The sequence below is a fragment of the Ailuropoda melanoleuca genome, chromosome 12 (genome assembly GCF_002007445.2).
Source record: "Ailuropoda melanoleuca isolate Jingjing chromosome 12, ASM200744v2, whole genome shotgun sequence".
NCBI lineage: Eukaryota > Metazoa > Chordata > Mammalia > Carnivora > Ursidae > Ailuropoda > Ailuropoda melanoleuca.
Window position 1 is genome coordinate 63287433 of NC_048229.1, and position 15696 is coordinate 63303128.

The following is a 15696-nucleotide window of genomic DNA, read 5'->3' on the forward strand; positions in this document are numbered from 1 at the left end:
TGGGTGATAATGAAGGGCGAGGCAGAAAGAGCCAGTCCTTTGGTATTAGCTTCCTGCCACTGACCGAGTGTGGTGTGTGCCTTGAAAAAAGGAAAGGCTCTTGGGTTGGCTAGGAAAACTTTATTATGCTCCATGTATTTGGGGAGCTCATACAAGTACGTGTACACATGCAGACACACACACACAGACACACACTTGCACACAGGCACGCACAGCTAATACTGCTCAAGGGACTGTCCACTGGGCACAGAGTGGCCTGGGGCTTGAGAAGAGGCCCAAAATTCTGCTGATCCCTCGTCACTCTCTAGCCTCTGGCACTGCAGGCTGGGGCCCTGATAGGTAGGTGTCCTGGAGGCAGCTCCTTCACACCTCCAGGCCAGGACCCTTGCTCAGTCCCAGTGCCTGCACCAGGTCGTCTCCAAGCCCGCTCTTCAGTGTCCGTCTCACTGCAGGGACAGAGCAGCGTTGGAGGGTGTTGATGGGGTTAAGGCGGGTGGTGGGCGTTTGGGGAGTACTCACAAGACTTGCGGTTGCCCCGGGAGCGCTTGCGTTCCCGAGCAGCTAAGGCACGAGGACTGCTCTTGGTCACTGACTGCACCAGCAGGTCCATGATCTCATCTGAAGTGTCACTGGGTATACTGGAGCCTGGGGGGTCTTCTGGGGATGCAGTGGAGGGCCCCATTGCTGTTGCCATGACAGGGGAGCTGCTCTGGACCATGCCTAAGGGAGGCCAGATGGAGAAGTCAGGTCAAGTCAAGGTGATCCCAAAGCCCATTGCTCCCAGTGGCCATAGGTCCCACCTCTGCTGCGGCGACCGTGTGTGGTGTCCTCCGGCTTGCTGGTCAGCAGACTCTTCATGCTGGCGTGACTGTCGGCATCACCCCGCCCTGGCCCACCGCCCACAGCCACTGGGACAGATGGGTTGCTGGGGGCTTCCCCAGCCACACCTGAGAACTTCTCTGTCTGCAGAGGACAGAAGGATGAGCTGGGAGCAGGGGAAGGAAGCCACGGGGTTGGGGCAGGGGGGCAGTCCAAACCTGGAAGGGTGCCCACCTCTGTGATCATGCGGCCCCGGGTCTTGTTGCGCTCACGGCACGTGGCCCGCTTCTGCTGCTGCTGCAGCACCCGTTCCCGGCAAGTCCGGTACTCCAGCGCGAACTCGCGGAGCGTGTGGCAGAACTGCATGATGCGCACTTCGCGGGCCGCCGGGGCTGTGTACCCCAGGTACAACAGGAAGGCACGGAACCTAGGCAGGTTGGGGTAGGGAGGGATGGTGAGTCCTGTGTGGGGTGTGAGAGATGGTGGTGGCGGTCTTGCCCCTCTGGCCCACATGCCCACCTGTTGTAGACACGGCGGTGCACTACCCGCAGCATGGCAACACGGCGGCCACACTGGGCCAAGAAGTGGGTGAGGCGGGCACGCAGGGCTGGGGGCAGCTCATGCTTGGCCAAGCTCCGTAGGCTCTCCTCAGCTGCCCAGCTCCGACACTCCAACTGCCCCAGGTTCTCAGTCAGCTGCTCAAAGTCCACCTGGAAAAGGAGGGGGTACACATGCTGTCCCCCCACAGAAAGGTACCACCTGAGGCTGCCTCTGTCAGGCCAGCCAGCTTGGGCCCTAGGGCCCCAGATAGCCAAGACCTGCCTCCTGCCCTCCAAAAGCTCAGTCTAATGCAGGAGACAGACAAGTCCATTTAATCTAATGGGGAGCACAGAAGCTTTCCGGAGGGAAGTGGTGGCTAAACGGAGACCCAAAGACAGTAGGTGTGTGTAGCCAGGCCAATAGAGGAAAGAATGTTTCTGGCCATGGACACAGCCCATGCAGACATGTCTAGCTGAACACGCTCTGGCACAAAGGCCCTAACGGAAGGACAGCCTGCCCCAGGAAGAAGCAATCCCTCATCTCCGTGGCTGGTCTTAGTCCAGCCTCCGGCTCGTGCTGACCTTGGCACAGCGGGTCAGGGCAGGGATTTCTGAGTAGAGGTCCGAGGAATCAGGCCGGGTCTGGAGCACCAGGGAGCAGAGATGGTGCAGCAGTGACTGCCGGCGCACCGTGTCCTTCACCTCGGACACCTTCTCCAGGTAGCTCAGCTCAAAGCCGCTGCTCTGAAAGGACCCCATCTGAGTTTGGGCCTGGCTGGCTCCACAGCCCTGGCCCCCAGCCCTCACGTGCACCCACTTACCTGAGAACCGTTGAGGAAGTTGCCCACAGCCAGGAGAGTGGCCAGGATGCAGCGGAAAGTGGCATTTTTTACCAGCTGTTCCATGCCCACCTTCAGGTCAAATAGTGGCTCTGCGATTTCCTGGAGTGGAAGATGAGGGACTCTCAAACTACCTGATCCTTGTGCTCACCTGCCCCATTTCCCGCCCCACCCCATTATCTAAGTACCCGCTCCATGCTGTCATAGTCCAGCTTGAAGGCCCAGAGTTGTAGGCGGGCGGCCAGGCCCCCAATGGAGGCAAGGGTCATCAGGAAGTTCTCAGCTGGGCCCAGGGGTACGTCAGGATTGGCCAGCTGGGCCTCCTCGATCTTCTGCCGCTCCTCCTCCGTGGGCATCATGGTCAGCAGTTTCTGAGAATGCAGCCACCATCCCACATAGTCCCCTCAGTCCTGGCCTGAGGCTTCAGGTGTTGGTTTGGATTCATCCCTAGGTCATCTGGGGGGATCCCCCCAGGGTCTGGGGACTGCTCTGTAGAAATACCAAGCCCATGCCCACCACTGGAGGGACAGGAAATGCCCACTGACCAAAGGAGAGGGCCAGACCTCCCACCTCCCTTCCACACCCCTAGCTGGTATCCCCACCTCAATGCCATCCTTGCTGACAGCAAACTCATCAAAGTTGAGCAGGGCAGCCTTAATGACATGCACAGGTGGCAGGGTGGTTAGGCCAATGTTGATGGCGTTGCTACGCTTGGGGTCCAGCACTGTGGTCATTGTCCGGCGGCCCTCACCGGCTTTCTTTAAGGTTGGGGAGAAGGGTAGTATGAGATTGGGAAAGGAACCAGCTGGTGCAACAATCTAAGAGGGCACTCTTAAAGCCCCCTTCTAAATGGCCAGATGGTAGGGTCAATCCACAACCAGGGATCTGGGATGTGTAAGTCCTTGGGATGAGCTGAGATTTCTAGTTAGGGCTCTGCAGATACCTTGTTGAGAGACCTCAGACAAGACTCGATGCCGTTCTTTGCCTCGGTTCCCCCATGTGGGAAATGAGCGGCAGTTCAGACCCTTAAGCTCTGACTGCCTCCTGTCTCCACTGGGGTTGCCCTGCAGACTAGGGTGGGTTTACCTTGGAAGGCAGCACGTCTTTGGCACGGGACTCAAACAGGTGTTCCAGACGGGCTGTGTCCACTGAGACAGGTTCCAGTGAGGCCCACAGGGTGGGGCAAGGCCCAAAACGGCTCCCAGAGCCTCTCTGGCCCCCAGCCAGCTTTAGCTCCCGCCAGAAGAGTTTTACTGTTTTCCTCTTGGTGGGGAGGGCTAGACCATCAGGTGCTGAAGGAGAAAGGGGGGCGGCGGGAGGTGGAGGTGGTGAGAGTGAGCCTTTGATGGGTGGGGGAGGTGTTTCCCAGCCTCCACAGCCTCCACATTCAACATGTCCTCGTCTTCATCCTCCCCCAGATCTGAGAAGTCCAGGTCTCCAATGCAGAGCTTGGGTACACGGATAGGAAACTCCTGAATGGGCTCAGCCTTGGGGCTTGGTGGGGCCAGTGGCACCTTGGGCTCTGGCTCAAGGCTCCGCTGGGCCCGGAGCAGACCTCGGGGGACAGGGCTCTCAGGTGTTCTGGGTGCAGGGCCTGGTTCTGGTGAGCCCCATAGTTCCCGCGTATCTAGAATAGAGAACCAGTGTCAGCATCATGCCCTCTGTGGAGCAACAGGGCAGCATGAGTGGATTCTGCCCACCCACTCACCTGGGTGTCCATCGGCCTCATCGGGCATGGCCCCAGCCAATGTCTCTGCCCGGCCCTGGGCCAGTGCAGCCTGCTTCTCTGTTTCTGCCGCTGCCACATTCTCCAGGAACCGGGCTCTGGAGGGAGGCGCTTGTCAGTGAGGGTGTCTGACACACCCCAGCCCAGGGTGGTGTACATGCCTTACTGGGACCCTGGGCACTGCCCCAAATTGCAGGCACACACAAAGACACACAGGGAACAGTCCATGCGCCGAGCAGACCCAGGACTTACCCCCAAGGCCAGCCCCTGTTCAGGCCTCCATATCTGAGGAGGGTCAATGCCAACCAAGCATCCCCAGTTCAACATATGGGGAAAAGTTCTGCTTAACATCTAACTTGAATTTTGCTGCTGTTCATGCTCACTGTCTTGATTCTAGACAAGGACCCTCAGAGCAGGGGAAGGGCATAGCTGTCCCAACGGGCACAGCAGGCTGTCCCATGTCTGGCAGCTTCCGAGAGATATGACCCATGCCTAGGAAAGGGCCTGGTAAACAACAAGCTTTAGCTTAAGAGTCTCATGCTTTACTGACTGAGCTACCACAACAGGCACTCAGTTTATGTTGAAATAATGAATGTAATCCAGTCTTTTTTTTTTTTTTAAGCCCCTCCAGCCTCTGTTGGCCCTCAGTCCCTGCACTTCCCTCAGTCCTAGGTTGCTCCTCTACCCCCACACTGTACAGCACCCTAGACAGCCCCTCTGCCCTATTCCTGGGAGAATGGGCTCCAGGTTGGGAGTCTGTGTCCTCATTTCTGGTAGAAGCTGCTAAGTCACTATCAAAGCACAGGGACCACTATGGAACTGCTTCCCTACCCCTTGGATAACAGAGGAGACATATGTCTGGGAGAGGATGGGCCTGAGAGTCCCCCAGCTCTGGCTGCATGAGGCACGTGGAACCCCCGCTGGGGGAAGCAACGCTGAAGCCCTGAGCACATGGCAGGCCTGGCAGGCTGGCCTCTGTACTTACTCCAGCCTGGCCTGCTCAGTAGGGGACTGAGGGACAGGTGGGCTCTCTGGGGCCCTGGGTGGGGGGGATAAGAGGAAGAGATGGTAATTGTGATGCCTGCTCCACTCCAAAGCCCAGCTGCTCGTACCCCCACAGAGCTCAGCAGTAATACCAGGGGTTCCTTCCCAGCCCCAGTGGGGAGAGGAGGTGTGGAGGAGGCAGGACATGAGGAAACTGGAAATGGAGGGGAGAGACTGACGTGACGCAGGACAGGGTGCAGTAAGACACAAAGATGGAGCAGAACAAGAGAGTCAAGAGAGCAACAGAGAAACAAAGAAGGGGGGCAAGGGGACAGACAACAAAGGGGCAAGGGCAGGCAGAATGCCAGAAAGAGATGAAGACAAAGCAACAGGAGGAAGAGGTCCAGTCAGAGCAGAACTCCACCCCCCAGCAGTCACTTACCAAACAGGAGCAGTTTGGTGAAGTCTGGAAAGAAAGAGAAAGCACGCGTTTGGGCAGAGGAGTTTGGGCAGAGGAGGCAGAGGGCCTGTGGAGGGGCTCAGAGTGGAGGGACAGCTGGAGAGAGGACTCTAGGGGCAGCCTCTATCTCCCTACTTACTTGTAGATGCTCCTCTCGCTGGAGCTGTCGGCTGAGGACCCCACGGAGATGGCAGGAAAGAGGTTCACCGAGGTACAGAGGCCAGAAGCTGGGCCCACGGGGCTGGGGGCCAGACCGGTTGAAAGGGCAGGGCCAGCGGAGTAGGTGGAGATTACCGTTGAGGCGGGGTCCGCGGGGCCTGTCGGCGAGGCGGGGCCTGTCGGCGAGGCGGGGCCTGTCGGCGAGGCGGGGCCTGTCGGCGAGGCGGGGCCTGTGCGGCTAGAGGTGGGGCCTGCAGGGCTGGAGGCGGGGCCTGTCAACGGCCAAGGCGGCTGCAGGGAGAGCACCCCGCCCCACGTGCGGAAGGCAAGTTCTCTCTTACCCAGGCTCCGAGGAGTGTACAGGGCAGCCCCCGCCTTCTAGAGACCGGCGGCTCCTCTTGCCCTCCTCCGAAGAGGGCTTTCTGCGTTCCCGCCGCCCACCTGCAGCGGCTTCTTCAATGTCTCCATCCTCCAACCGCAGGGCATTCTAGTGGAGGTGGACCCAGATCTGAGCCGCTGAGACCCGCATAGGTAGGGTGGGGTGCTGGGGAACTGCGCCTCTTCCCTCCCTTCCAGTCCCGCCCAGACGGCCCGGCCTACCTCATAGAGCACAAGCTGTGTGCGCAGGTCGAAATCAGTGCCCGAGGCGCCCAAGTGGCGCTGGACCAGAGCCTCCATGCCCTGCTGCTCCAGCGCATCCGTCACATCGTAGAAGGAGTCCTGGTCCGGAAGTGCTGCCAGTGTCTAGAAGGTGCGGATGGGAGGGCAAGGCTAAGGCTGATGGAGACCCGTAGGGGCCCAGAACTGACACTTGGTTCTCCCCCTTCTCAGCCCCCCCCCCCACCTTGTTGATGAGGGTGACCGTATACACCAACAACTCAGGGTCAGCGCCATTCTTCTCCTCCAGGATGGACACCAGATTGGCCCAAGGAAGAGAGCCTAACACACAGAAAGGGAAGCAATCATGAAGGGACAGGTAGAAGAGAGGGCTCTGAGTGGTGGGGGAGGAAGAGACAGTCTCTCACCTGTTGAGCTGGCCACAGAGTTGACAGCACGGATAAACAGTGGTGCATTGTTCTCAGAGTATTCCACAAACACCAGCAGCAGCTTCAGGGCCGTTTTTACCACCAAGCGAGACTGGAGGGAGGGGTCACCACATATGAGTGGGGCTTGGGCCAGACTTGTGCCAGCTCCTGGTGGGGAGGGGTAAGGGCTTCTGGGGCTGGACCCAGAAAGGAGAGTCTAGGCAGAAAGACCCTGGCCCCAGGCCCAGGTGTTGGAGTGCCTTCTAGGCTTAGAGGAGGAGCCTCAAACTCACTCCTTTCCAGCCCACTTTGAAGGAGACCAAGGTCGAGAGAGGCAGTGGGAAAAGAGTGCATGGCTGTGCGGAGGGCCACTTACCACGCTGGCGCACAGTGTGTACAGCCACTGCACAGTCTCACTGTGGGCCACCACCCCCAGCATCCCATCCACAAACAGCATCAGCTGGCCTAGTGCTGGGGACACAGGGACAAGAGGTGAGTAAGGGGTCGCCGAAGGCAGGGGTCATAGCGGAGGGATGGGGCTAACCTCGGAGGATGTAGCTCTGGTAGTTGTGGTCGGCAGCAGCACCCACACGGATCAGGCAACTCAGCCCTTCCGAGTGCACAAATTCAGGCACCAGGTCCTTGTCCTCCTGGGGACACCATGGGGGAGTTTAAGCAGGGCTCAGGCTGGACGCCCACCCCCAGCCCACTTCTGGGCCTCACCTGGAAGATCTGCTTTAGTGAGAAGAGGGAGCGACGCAGCTCAGGGCCACTGGAGCCATACAACTTTTCTGCAAGGGGTAGGTGGGCATGGAAACCTCAAGGGGGCACAGACACCCTCCTCTACTGGGACACAGTCCCCCACCAAAGAATATTCTAGTACTCTTGAACCCCCAACCTCCTCCTCCACTCCCTGACTCTGGACAACCCCCATCATGGTTTAGCTGCAGCATCAGCCCTGGCCCTGGAAGGAGAGGTCAGAATAGGAATGGGGAGGGGCCACACATCCTGTCTCCCATGTGCCTTGTCCACTGTCCAGCACAGGCCTGAAAGAAACTGAGCCAGCAGGGCTGGGGAGGGGGATTCCTGGACTCTAATGCCCTCATACACTTACCCAGGATGGCATTGACCCTCACAGGGAGTTGAGTACGCAGGATGAGCGTAGGCTTCCGCCCTTTGCTGGAATCAAGCAGCCTAGTCAGCAGTTTCCAGGCCATTCCTCAGGGTCCCTGCCCCCACACCAGGGCAGCTAAAGACCACCCCACATGCCAACCCTGGCTCAACTCCTTCCTCCCCAACAAGAGGGTTTGTGCAAACATAGGTATTTCAGGGATGTGTGAGAGCTCCCCCCTCACATCCTGGGCATCAGGTAACACTGGCCAGACCTTGGGATTCCCCTGGCACAGTCCCCTGGGGTGGCAGGAGGTCACCCACAACCCAGGCTAGAGATCAGGTGTCTTGGCTGCTGACACCTGAGCCAGCCCCTGATGGAAGCAAAGGCAGGGGCCAGCCTTGCCTTCCTGGGCCCATCAGCTCTGACCTGATCTCTTCATAGAAGCCCTCCAGCATCTCCCGCTGCTCTTCCAGAGACAGCTCAGGGTCCAGGTAGTATCCAGAGGGAGACACTTGCAGGGCACAGTCCTCCAGCTGGGGGCAAAGGGAACAGCTGTCAGGGCTGGAAAGAGGTGGCAGGGGTATGTATGGAGACCCCATGACCTCCTGCCTCCCCCTCAGAGAGCTGGCAGAGTGGCATACCACAGGGTGTGCACTATAGCCACACATTCCTTCGGCAGCCATTTTTTTTCTTTTTCTTTTTTTTAAAGATTTTATTTATTTATTTGACAGAGATAGAGACAGCCAGCGAGAGAGGGAACACAAGCAGGGGGAGTGGGAGAGGAAGAAGCAGGCTCATAGCGGAAGAGCCTGATGTGGGGCTCGATCCCAGAATGCTGGGATCACGCCCTGAGCTGAAGGCAGACGCTTAACTGCTGTGCCACCCAGGCGCCCCTCGGCAGCCATTTCTCACAGGCTTACAATGTGCAGTGCCCATCCACCTCAGGTACCAGCTTTCTTGCCCTTTGTACATGCCATGATTTCCAGCCAACACCTCCCCATTCTGCAGGTTTCAGATTAGGTAATGCTTTTTTGGAATGTTCTCCTGGACTCCTCTAGCCAATGCTACGCAACCCATTCCACCCTATGTGTGAAGCTCCCATGTGTGTTACAATATCCTAGACACTACTCTTCTTCCCCACTAACCATGAGTTCTCTGGGTTCAGGCACTGTGTCTGTCTTGCCCCATGCTATATCTGCAGAGCCTGGCACAGCATTTGGCTCACAGTAAGTGCTCACTAAACACTGTTGAGCTAATGAACATGAATAAGGAAGGGGAACAGAGACAAGATGGGAGGAAGTTCCTGCTTTCGAGGAAGTTCACAGCCCTGGGGGTGATAAGCTGTATCCACAAAGCATTCAAGCCCAGGGAGAAAGTGTTAGGAATGCTGGTGCAAACCCAGCTGGGAGGTGTGTGTGGGTGTGATGTCTCCCCGAATTGAGACCATGAGGAGCCTCGGGTAATCCATAGGCTGTCAGTCCCTCTAGGCCTCAGGGTCTTTGCTTTGCCCCAAGTGAGCCGGATCTCAGAGGCCTCCAAGGGGCCTATTGAAAACCAGGTTTTAGGATCTGACTCAGTCTGCACTGGGTCCCTGAAACCTGCATTGTACAAGGTACATGATCTATTCATGTGTCTGCTTCCCATGTATCTCCACAGTACCCCCAGCCTGGCTCCTGTCCAGCACCACCACGAGGCGTGACACTGGCCTGTCAAGAAGAACCTGTAGAGAGGCCTACTGAAGTGTCTGAGGGCAGCACTGTGCCTCTTCGAGACACCTCCCCTCTAGCACAGAGCCGGTAGGCAGGGCTCAGCAAAGTCCCCTTGAATTGAGTGGTCCTGCTCCTTGACATACCATGGCCCAGGGAGAGCCCCCCTCTGGAGAAGCAGGGTGTTTTCTGGCTTCCATCTTACTGGGAAAGTCAATCCCATCATTTGTCCTGCTGTTCTGTCAGCCCTGCCCTGCTCTGGGCCTAGTCCAAGGGCTTCCAGATACTATTGGTCCCCTGGAGGGGGAAGGGAGTCCCGCTCCTGCCCCTACCCTGTTTCTGCTTTGCACCCCTGCTCATGCCTGAGAGCCTGACCCAGCTTCTTCCTAGGAATTCAGCCTTGAAGCCCTTGGGTGACACCCCCTCTCCTCCAGCCCCCTCCCCCACCCCGTCTCGCCTGGGACATGGGACATAGGACAAACACTCCAGCCTGTTCTCTGTCCCACTTCCTGCCTGGCTGCCTGCCCTCCCTTGGGCGCCTTGGGCGGGCCTGGCCTCTCTCCCCTCCCTGGGAGCAGAGTCATCTTCTCCAGGGCCTACTAGGAATGGGCCTGAGATGGGGTGGCAAGGCCCCAGGGCTGGGGTACTCCATCTCGGGCCAGCTCAGCTGAGGGCAGCCCCACATTCCTCCTGATCTCTCTTCCCACATGGTGACTCAGCAGCCTGCCGACCCCACCCCCATCCAGGCACAGCTGCATCTCCTTCCACCTTGGACTAGAGGATTCTGGGACCCTAGAGAATCATATCCACACACCCCGCCCCAGCCCCAGAGCAACAAATCCCTTCAGGGATCCCCCAAATCACACATATATAGAATAGCTCACTCATTCAAACATTCATGAACCAGGCTGGTTTTAGGTGCTGAAGACATAGCGTGGAAGAAGACACTGCTTCTGCTTTTCCTGCCCTCCAGCGCAGCTGGGGAGGCAGGCAGGCTCTCCTCAGAAAGAGGCCACAAATAAATGTAGAAGTACAACTGCCATGAGTGCTAAGCAAGGAGAGGGGTGGAGTGCTGTAAAGGTAAACACTGGAGGGGTGATCGGATTATACCTGGTATGTACTTCCACACCCAGGTTCATGGTCTGGTATATATATATCTGCTCTGCTGGAGGACAGGTCCAAGAAGCACACCCCCAGAAAGCTCGGCTCTAGCAGGCTTTCTTGTCCTCCTGCAAGCACGCTTGTGTGCTCTAATACCAAGCGAGCAGGGAACGGCCCTCTTCTTCTAGAATGCCTGCATGTATTTGGGGTAAGGTCCTGAAGGTCAAGTGCTCCATCACCCAGCCTCAGATGAGCAGTTTTAACCCCTTTCCCTCCATAGTGGCAGCAGTGGCCTCCCTAGAGAAGTCCTGAGGTAACAGGACTTCCCAAAGCCTCCAGGATGGTGCCCCCCCCCAACCCAGCTGCCTGTCCCGGGTGGAGATGGGGGTGATGGGCTAAGGTAGCAAAGAATAGAGACTTCCTGCCAGTGGGATGGTGCTTGTCCCTCACACCCCTGGCCCCTCGCTTGCGTCACCCTTCTGAGAGCCAAACCTCTGGGGCTTGTTTCTCACACCCTGGGGCTGGGCCAGGCCAGAATAAGCCTGCTGACAGTGCTCAGGGTCAGCGCAGGGCCTGTGTGGGCCCACATCCTTGATTCCCTCCTGGTTCTTGTCTTGCACGCTTCTCTGTGTCTGTCTTGGAGTAGAGTCCTCTCCATTCTTCCCAGGCTCAGCCTTCCCCTTCAGCATCCAGTCCACTTTTCCCTTGGCTCTCTGGGCTCAGGCTTTTCTGACAGCCTAAACCAACTCATTACATATGGCTTTAAATGCAGGGCTAAACTTCAGGGACCATGGTGTCTACTCCCTAAAATATTTTTTATAACTGCAAATCAGGCGAGAACGAACACACCAGGGGCAGGGAAAGAAGATGGAGAAGAGGGCAGAATTATATGCTGAAGGACTCCTGTTTTAGGAAATAATTTTGCTAACTGCTTCTTTCTTTTGCTTTCCTATAAACATGAGACCCTTGAGGCGCCTGGCTGGCTCATTTGGAGAGCATGCAACTCTTGACCTTAGGGTCATGAGTTCAAGCCCCACGTTGGGTGTAGAGATTACTTAAACAAACAAACTTTAAACATGAGACCCTCCTTCTCCTGTTATCTTGGGTTCCCAACTAGACCATGAATTCCTGGATGGGCCTTGAGAAGGGAAACCCGTATTAGTTATGCCTCCTCTGTGTCACATACCAGGTTGCCTAGTTGTTTGAGTCTCCTGCCATTCCTTTTTCTTAAGTTTTATTTATTTAAGTAATCTCTATGCTCAAGTGGGGCTTGAACCCACGACCCTGAGATCAAAAGTCAAATGCTCTACCAACTGAGCCAGCCAGGTGCCCTTCTCCTGATAATCCTTTTCCAGGTGAGGAAACCAAGGCTCAGAAACTCAGTGAATATGGCCCAGGCTGCACAACCAGGAATGGAACCAGGGCTAAATAACCTAGATCTTGGGTAGATGGACTTTGGAAGTGCTCCAGGGAGCCCTGGAGGGGAGGTGGGGGGAGGGCTGGAGCATGTAGTATTGCCAAGGGCTGAAGACCACCCCTCAGCTTTCTGGACTCTGCAAATACCCCAAACTGGTCCTCCCAGTTGTAGCAAGGGAACACAAATGAACATACACATCATACACACCGAGGTAACAGTGCCTACATCTGCAAGGACCTAGGTCCTGGGGTCCCTCACCAGGCTGCATCCCAGGCGCCCTGGCCCAGAATGATCAGTAAATTAGACATGGATGATGGCCCCAGAGAAAGCTGGAAGAAGGCCATGACTCATGTCCACATCCCAATCTTCTAGTCTCCCCAAAAGACCTCCATATCAGGGAAATAAAGGGCTCAGCTCATCACCAGAGCACCCCATCTTACCCTTAAGACTCCTCTGGGACCCCTCCAGTTGGTCCCTGTCCCAGCAGATCAGGTTCACACTTTAGCCCCCTTGCAACAACTGCTCCTGAGGTAAACTGAGGCTGGAGTAGGGAGGGTTCAAGGTCAAGAAACATTCCAGGACAGTGCCACCCCTGTCTTCCTCTAATCTTTAGCCACAGCTGGGGAAACAGAGTAACTGGGACAGATTTCTAGGGCTATCCTTGCTGCTAGAAGTAGGGGGCTCCTCGGGCCTTTGAATCAGGGTCAGAGCAGCCCTCAGGTCTCTCCACCCAGAACCCAGGGAGAAGTCAACGCTATCTCATATGTGGCAGGGCCTTTAGGTGTCAGAGGGCTCCTGAGGCACTGCCCAGAAGATCAAAATGTAGCTGACCTCTGGGTAAAGAGATGAAATGCAAGGCCAGAGGGTCAGGTTCTCCCCTAGGCAGGGGCAGGTCCCTGGGCTGCGAGAGAACTGTACACAGAGGGAAGACAAATACTCCTATATTCTCCCCTAACGACACCAGGCATGGCCCAAGGCACTGCCAGGACCCCTCCCCACTCCCTCACCCCTCCCGCTCCCACCCAAGGCCAGGAGATGAGTCAGAGGCTGTGGCAAGGAGCTTCCTCCTAGACTAGGAGGAAATGAGCAAGGCCTTCTCAGAGCTGAAAGCTCTAAAGGGTTTAAAAAGGAAGCCCCCAGGGGAACTCTAGTGGCTAGGCCCAGCCCAATGGGGTGTGTGGGGTGGAGTTCCAGAGAGAAAGTGGGCGGGGCCTTCCTACATTCCCAGGGAGGGAGCAGGGTCTGCAGGGATGATGGTCAGTGCCCAGAGTGGGAGGGCAGATGTCATCACTTGGCTGTGTCCTGTTCCCCTACTGGACAAATGTACAGAGGATAAAGTATTGAGTGGAGATCCCTCCCTCTTCTTTCTGCTCTAGGCCTGGGATGGGAATGTCTGGGTTTCTGGGACACCTCTCCCCTCTATAGGGCTATGTAGGGAGGCTTGAGTCATGTCTGTGCCCCTGGGGCATGCACTTATAGGAGTAGGGAAGGAACCAGCTGTTGACATTTCCTGCAAGGAGAAGCCCTGCTCCCCCTCTCTCAGCTCTCTGATGTCCCTGCCCCTACCCTATTCTCAACCCTTCTTCCTCCAGCCTTCTATTCTGGGGTTGTGGTCACAGTTTATATTTGGGATGAGCACATCACAGTGTATCTGACCATTCCTGGCAGAGCTGCCAGCCCCAGGAAATTCTGGCTACAGGCACTGTGGTAACTCAGTGTGCCCACCAGCATATCCTGCCTGTGGGAGATCTGGTAGTCCTCAGGTACACCAAGTGGGAGATCCTAAAGGTGGGGAGACCAGGAATCTCTGAGCTGGGGAGTACTTAACACATTCTCCATCTGAGCTCTGTAGTGTCTTTAGCTAAGGAGTACAGAGCACCTGGTGCAGCAGGGAGATGGGTCCCTAAATGAGGGGAAGAAAAAGGGTGGGTCTTTTCTGTCACTGACCTCCCAAATCTGCCCCTTATTGGGAAGAGGGCTGTTAGGGCTAAATCCTGTCCTAGAGTGGGGAGTGGGAGTAATACTATGTTCTCTGTAATGTTCCAGGCTTATTTCAGCACCAGGAGTTCCAGAAGCCTGAAGGCAGGAACCTAGACTCGGCTCAACACACCCTCTCCAGCGCCCATCCTGAATTGAAGGTGGCCTCGGGCTGGTCGTGCTCCTTCCAGGCCCACCTCAGATTGACCCTCTGAACAGGGCAGGGCAAAGAGGTTGCATCAAAACTCTCAAGTGGGCAGTGTGCTGCAACCTTCAAGCCGTGGCCTTGAAGCCGGGCTCTGCCCGGACACGCGCCACTCCCCCGGCCAATAATCTCACCAACTCTCCCGCCCGCGCTCAGGGGCGGGGCCGGCTCGCAGAGCGAGGAATGCAGGCTGGGGGCCCGGGGCACATTCCAGGGGAGACCCCGGGCCTGGGGGCCAAAATTGCGCAACTCGCCCCCCAGCTAAGGCTGGGAGCAGGGGAGGCCAACCCCGCCAACTCTCTCTCCTTTTCCACACCACTCGGTGTGTACTGGCTGCTGGGGGGTGGTAGCGCGCCTCCCAGAGTCCTGGTCCGGAAACCCAGCGCGCCGGAAAGCGCTGCCGGCAGGGGGCTGAGCGCAGGGAGCCGGAGGGGAGGTAGGGCCAACCATCTGGAAAAGGGCCTCTCCCAGCACTGTGCACGAGTCGGCTCCGGGACGCCTGCAAACTAGGGCAGGCTGGCGGTTTAAAATTAGCCCGGCCCGCCCCCTCCCTTCTAGCCGTGGGCCGGCTGCGGCGGGAGTACGGGATGGTGGGGGCGGTGACTCAAAGGGCTTTTCCACCAGTGCAGCCATCAGCTCTCGGCGTGTCCCGGGCCGGACCGCTTCCCGGAGACTCACCTCACCCCGAGAAGTCTCTCTTCTACTGGCATTCCCAAGCGGGGCCCCCACCTACAGGGCCAACATTCTATCGGGCGGGACCCAATCCAGCCTCCAGAAACCGCTCGAAGTCTTGGCCGCCCCCAGTGGCCCGCCCCGGGTCCGCCCCTCCTCTTGGTCCCGCCCCACCTCACCTGAAGCAGGTGGAAGCTGGTCCTTCCCTAGGCCCAACTTTTAGTCCGCTACCACCCGAATATCTACCTTCACTTTATCCAGATCGGTTACCCCGGCAGACAGGCAGCGAGTGGAACCCAAACATCCTCCCAGGTGGGCCTCACTTCGAGGGGGCAGCCAGAGTGGCGCCGACCACAAACTCCCATGTCCCTTCTTCAGCTGCCTTCAACTTGAGAGGCGTCCCGCGAAAGCCAGGCAGCGTGTACCTTAGGTCCCCAGCCCAAGACTTTCCCGCAGTAGAGCACCCGCTCCAGCCTCTCCCCGAGGGATACCTCCCAAAGGCTTTCATGGCGCCATGAACCTTTGATCGCCCCCAATCTTTCTCCGGCCCCCCTCACCTTTAGCGGCGCCGCCAGCAGGCGGTGCAGCGCGGGTATTTGCGCACCCAGGGGCAGCGCCCCGTCCAGGCTGCAGGTGGGGGCCCGGCGCGGCTCCGGGAAGTTGGCACATGCGAAGGGGTCGGTGTCCTCCAAGTACTGCACCCGCACGGTCAACACTGATACCGAGTCCCCGTCTCCGCGATCTTCCTCGCCCGCCATCGTTTGTCACTGGCTCGCGCCGCGCGCCTCCGGGAGGGTCCCGGTCCCGCCGCTGCGCCTACTCAACTAGCTCAGCTGTCTGGGTCGGGTCGGACCGGACGCCGCACTGGAGAGGCGGAGCCAGACGGAGGCGGGGCCGAGGAAGGGGGTGGAGCCAAGAGTCTTCCCCGAACGCGCCAGGAGGGGCATCCACTT

General features: G+C 57.7%; 1 protein-coding gene across 1 annotated transcript; it reads right to left on the reverse strand.

The window, feature by feature from the left end:
* Positions 1 to 105: 105 nt before the first annotated feature.
* FHOD1 (formin homology 2 domain containing 1) lies at positions 106 to 15620 on the reverse strand. Its single transcript, XM_034638167.1, is given in 23 exon segments — positions 106 to 446; positions 520 to 720; positions 801 to 963; positions 1054 to 1246; positions 1339 to 1529; positions 1941 to 2102; positions 2180 to 2299; positions 2386 to 2568; positions 2800 to 2955; positions 3284 to 3558; positions 3561 to 3824; positions 3906 to 4021; positions 5507 to 5785; positions 5868 to 6013; positions 6127 to 6270; positions 6371 to 6465; positions 6552 to 6663; positions 6928 to 7022; positions 7096 to 7201; positions 7275 to 7342; positions 7666 to 7730; positions 8092 to 8198; positions 15301 to 15620. Coding segments are annotated over 23 exon segments (3525 nt in total). The 5' UTR covers positions 15502 to 15620; the 3' UTR covers positions 106 to 363.
* Positions 15621 to 15696: the final 76 nt, after the last annotated feature.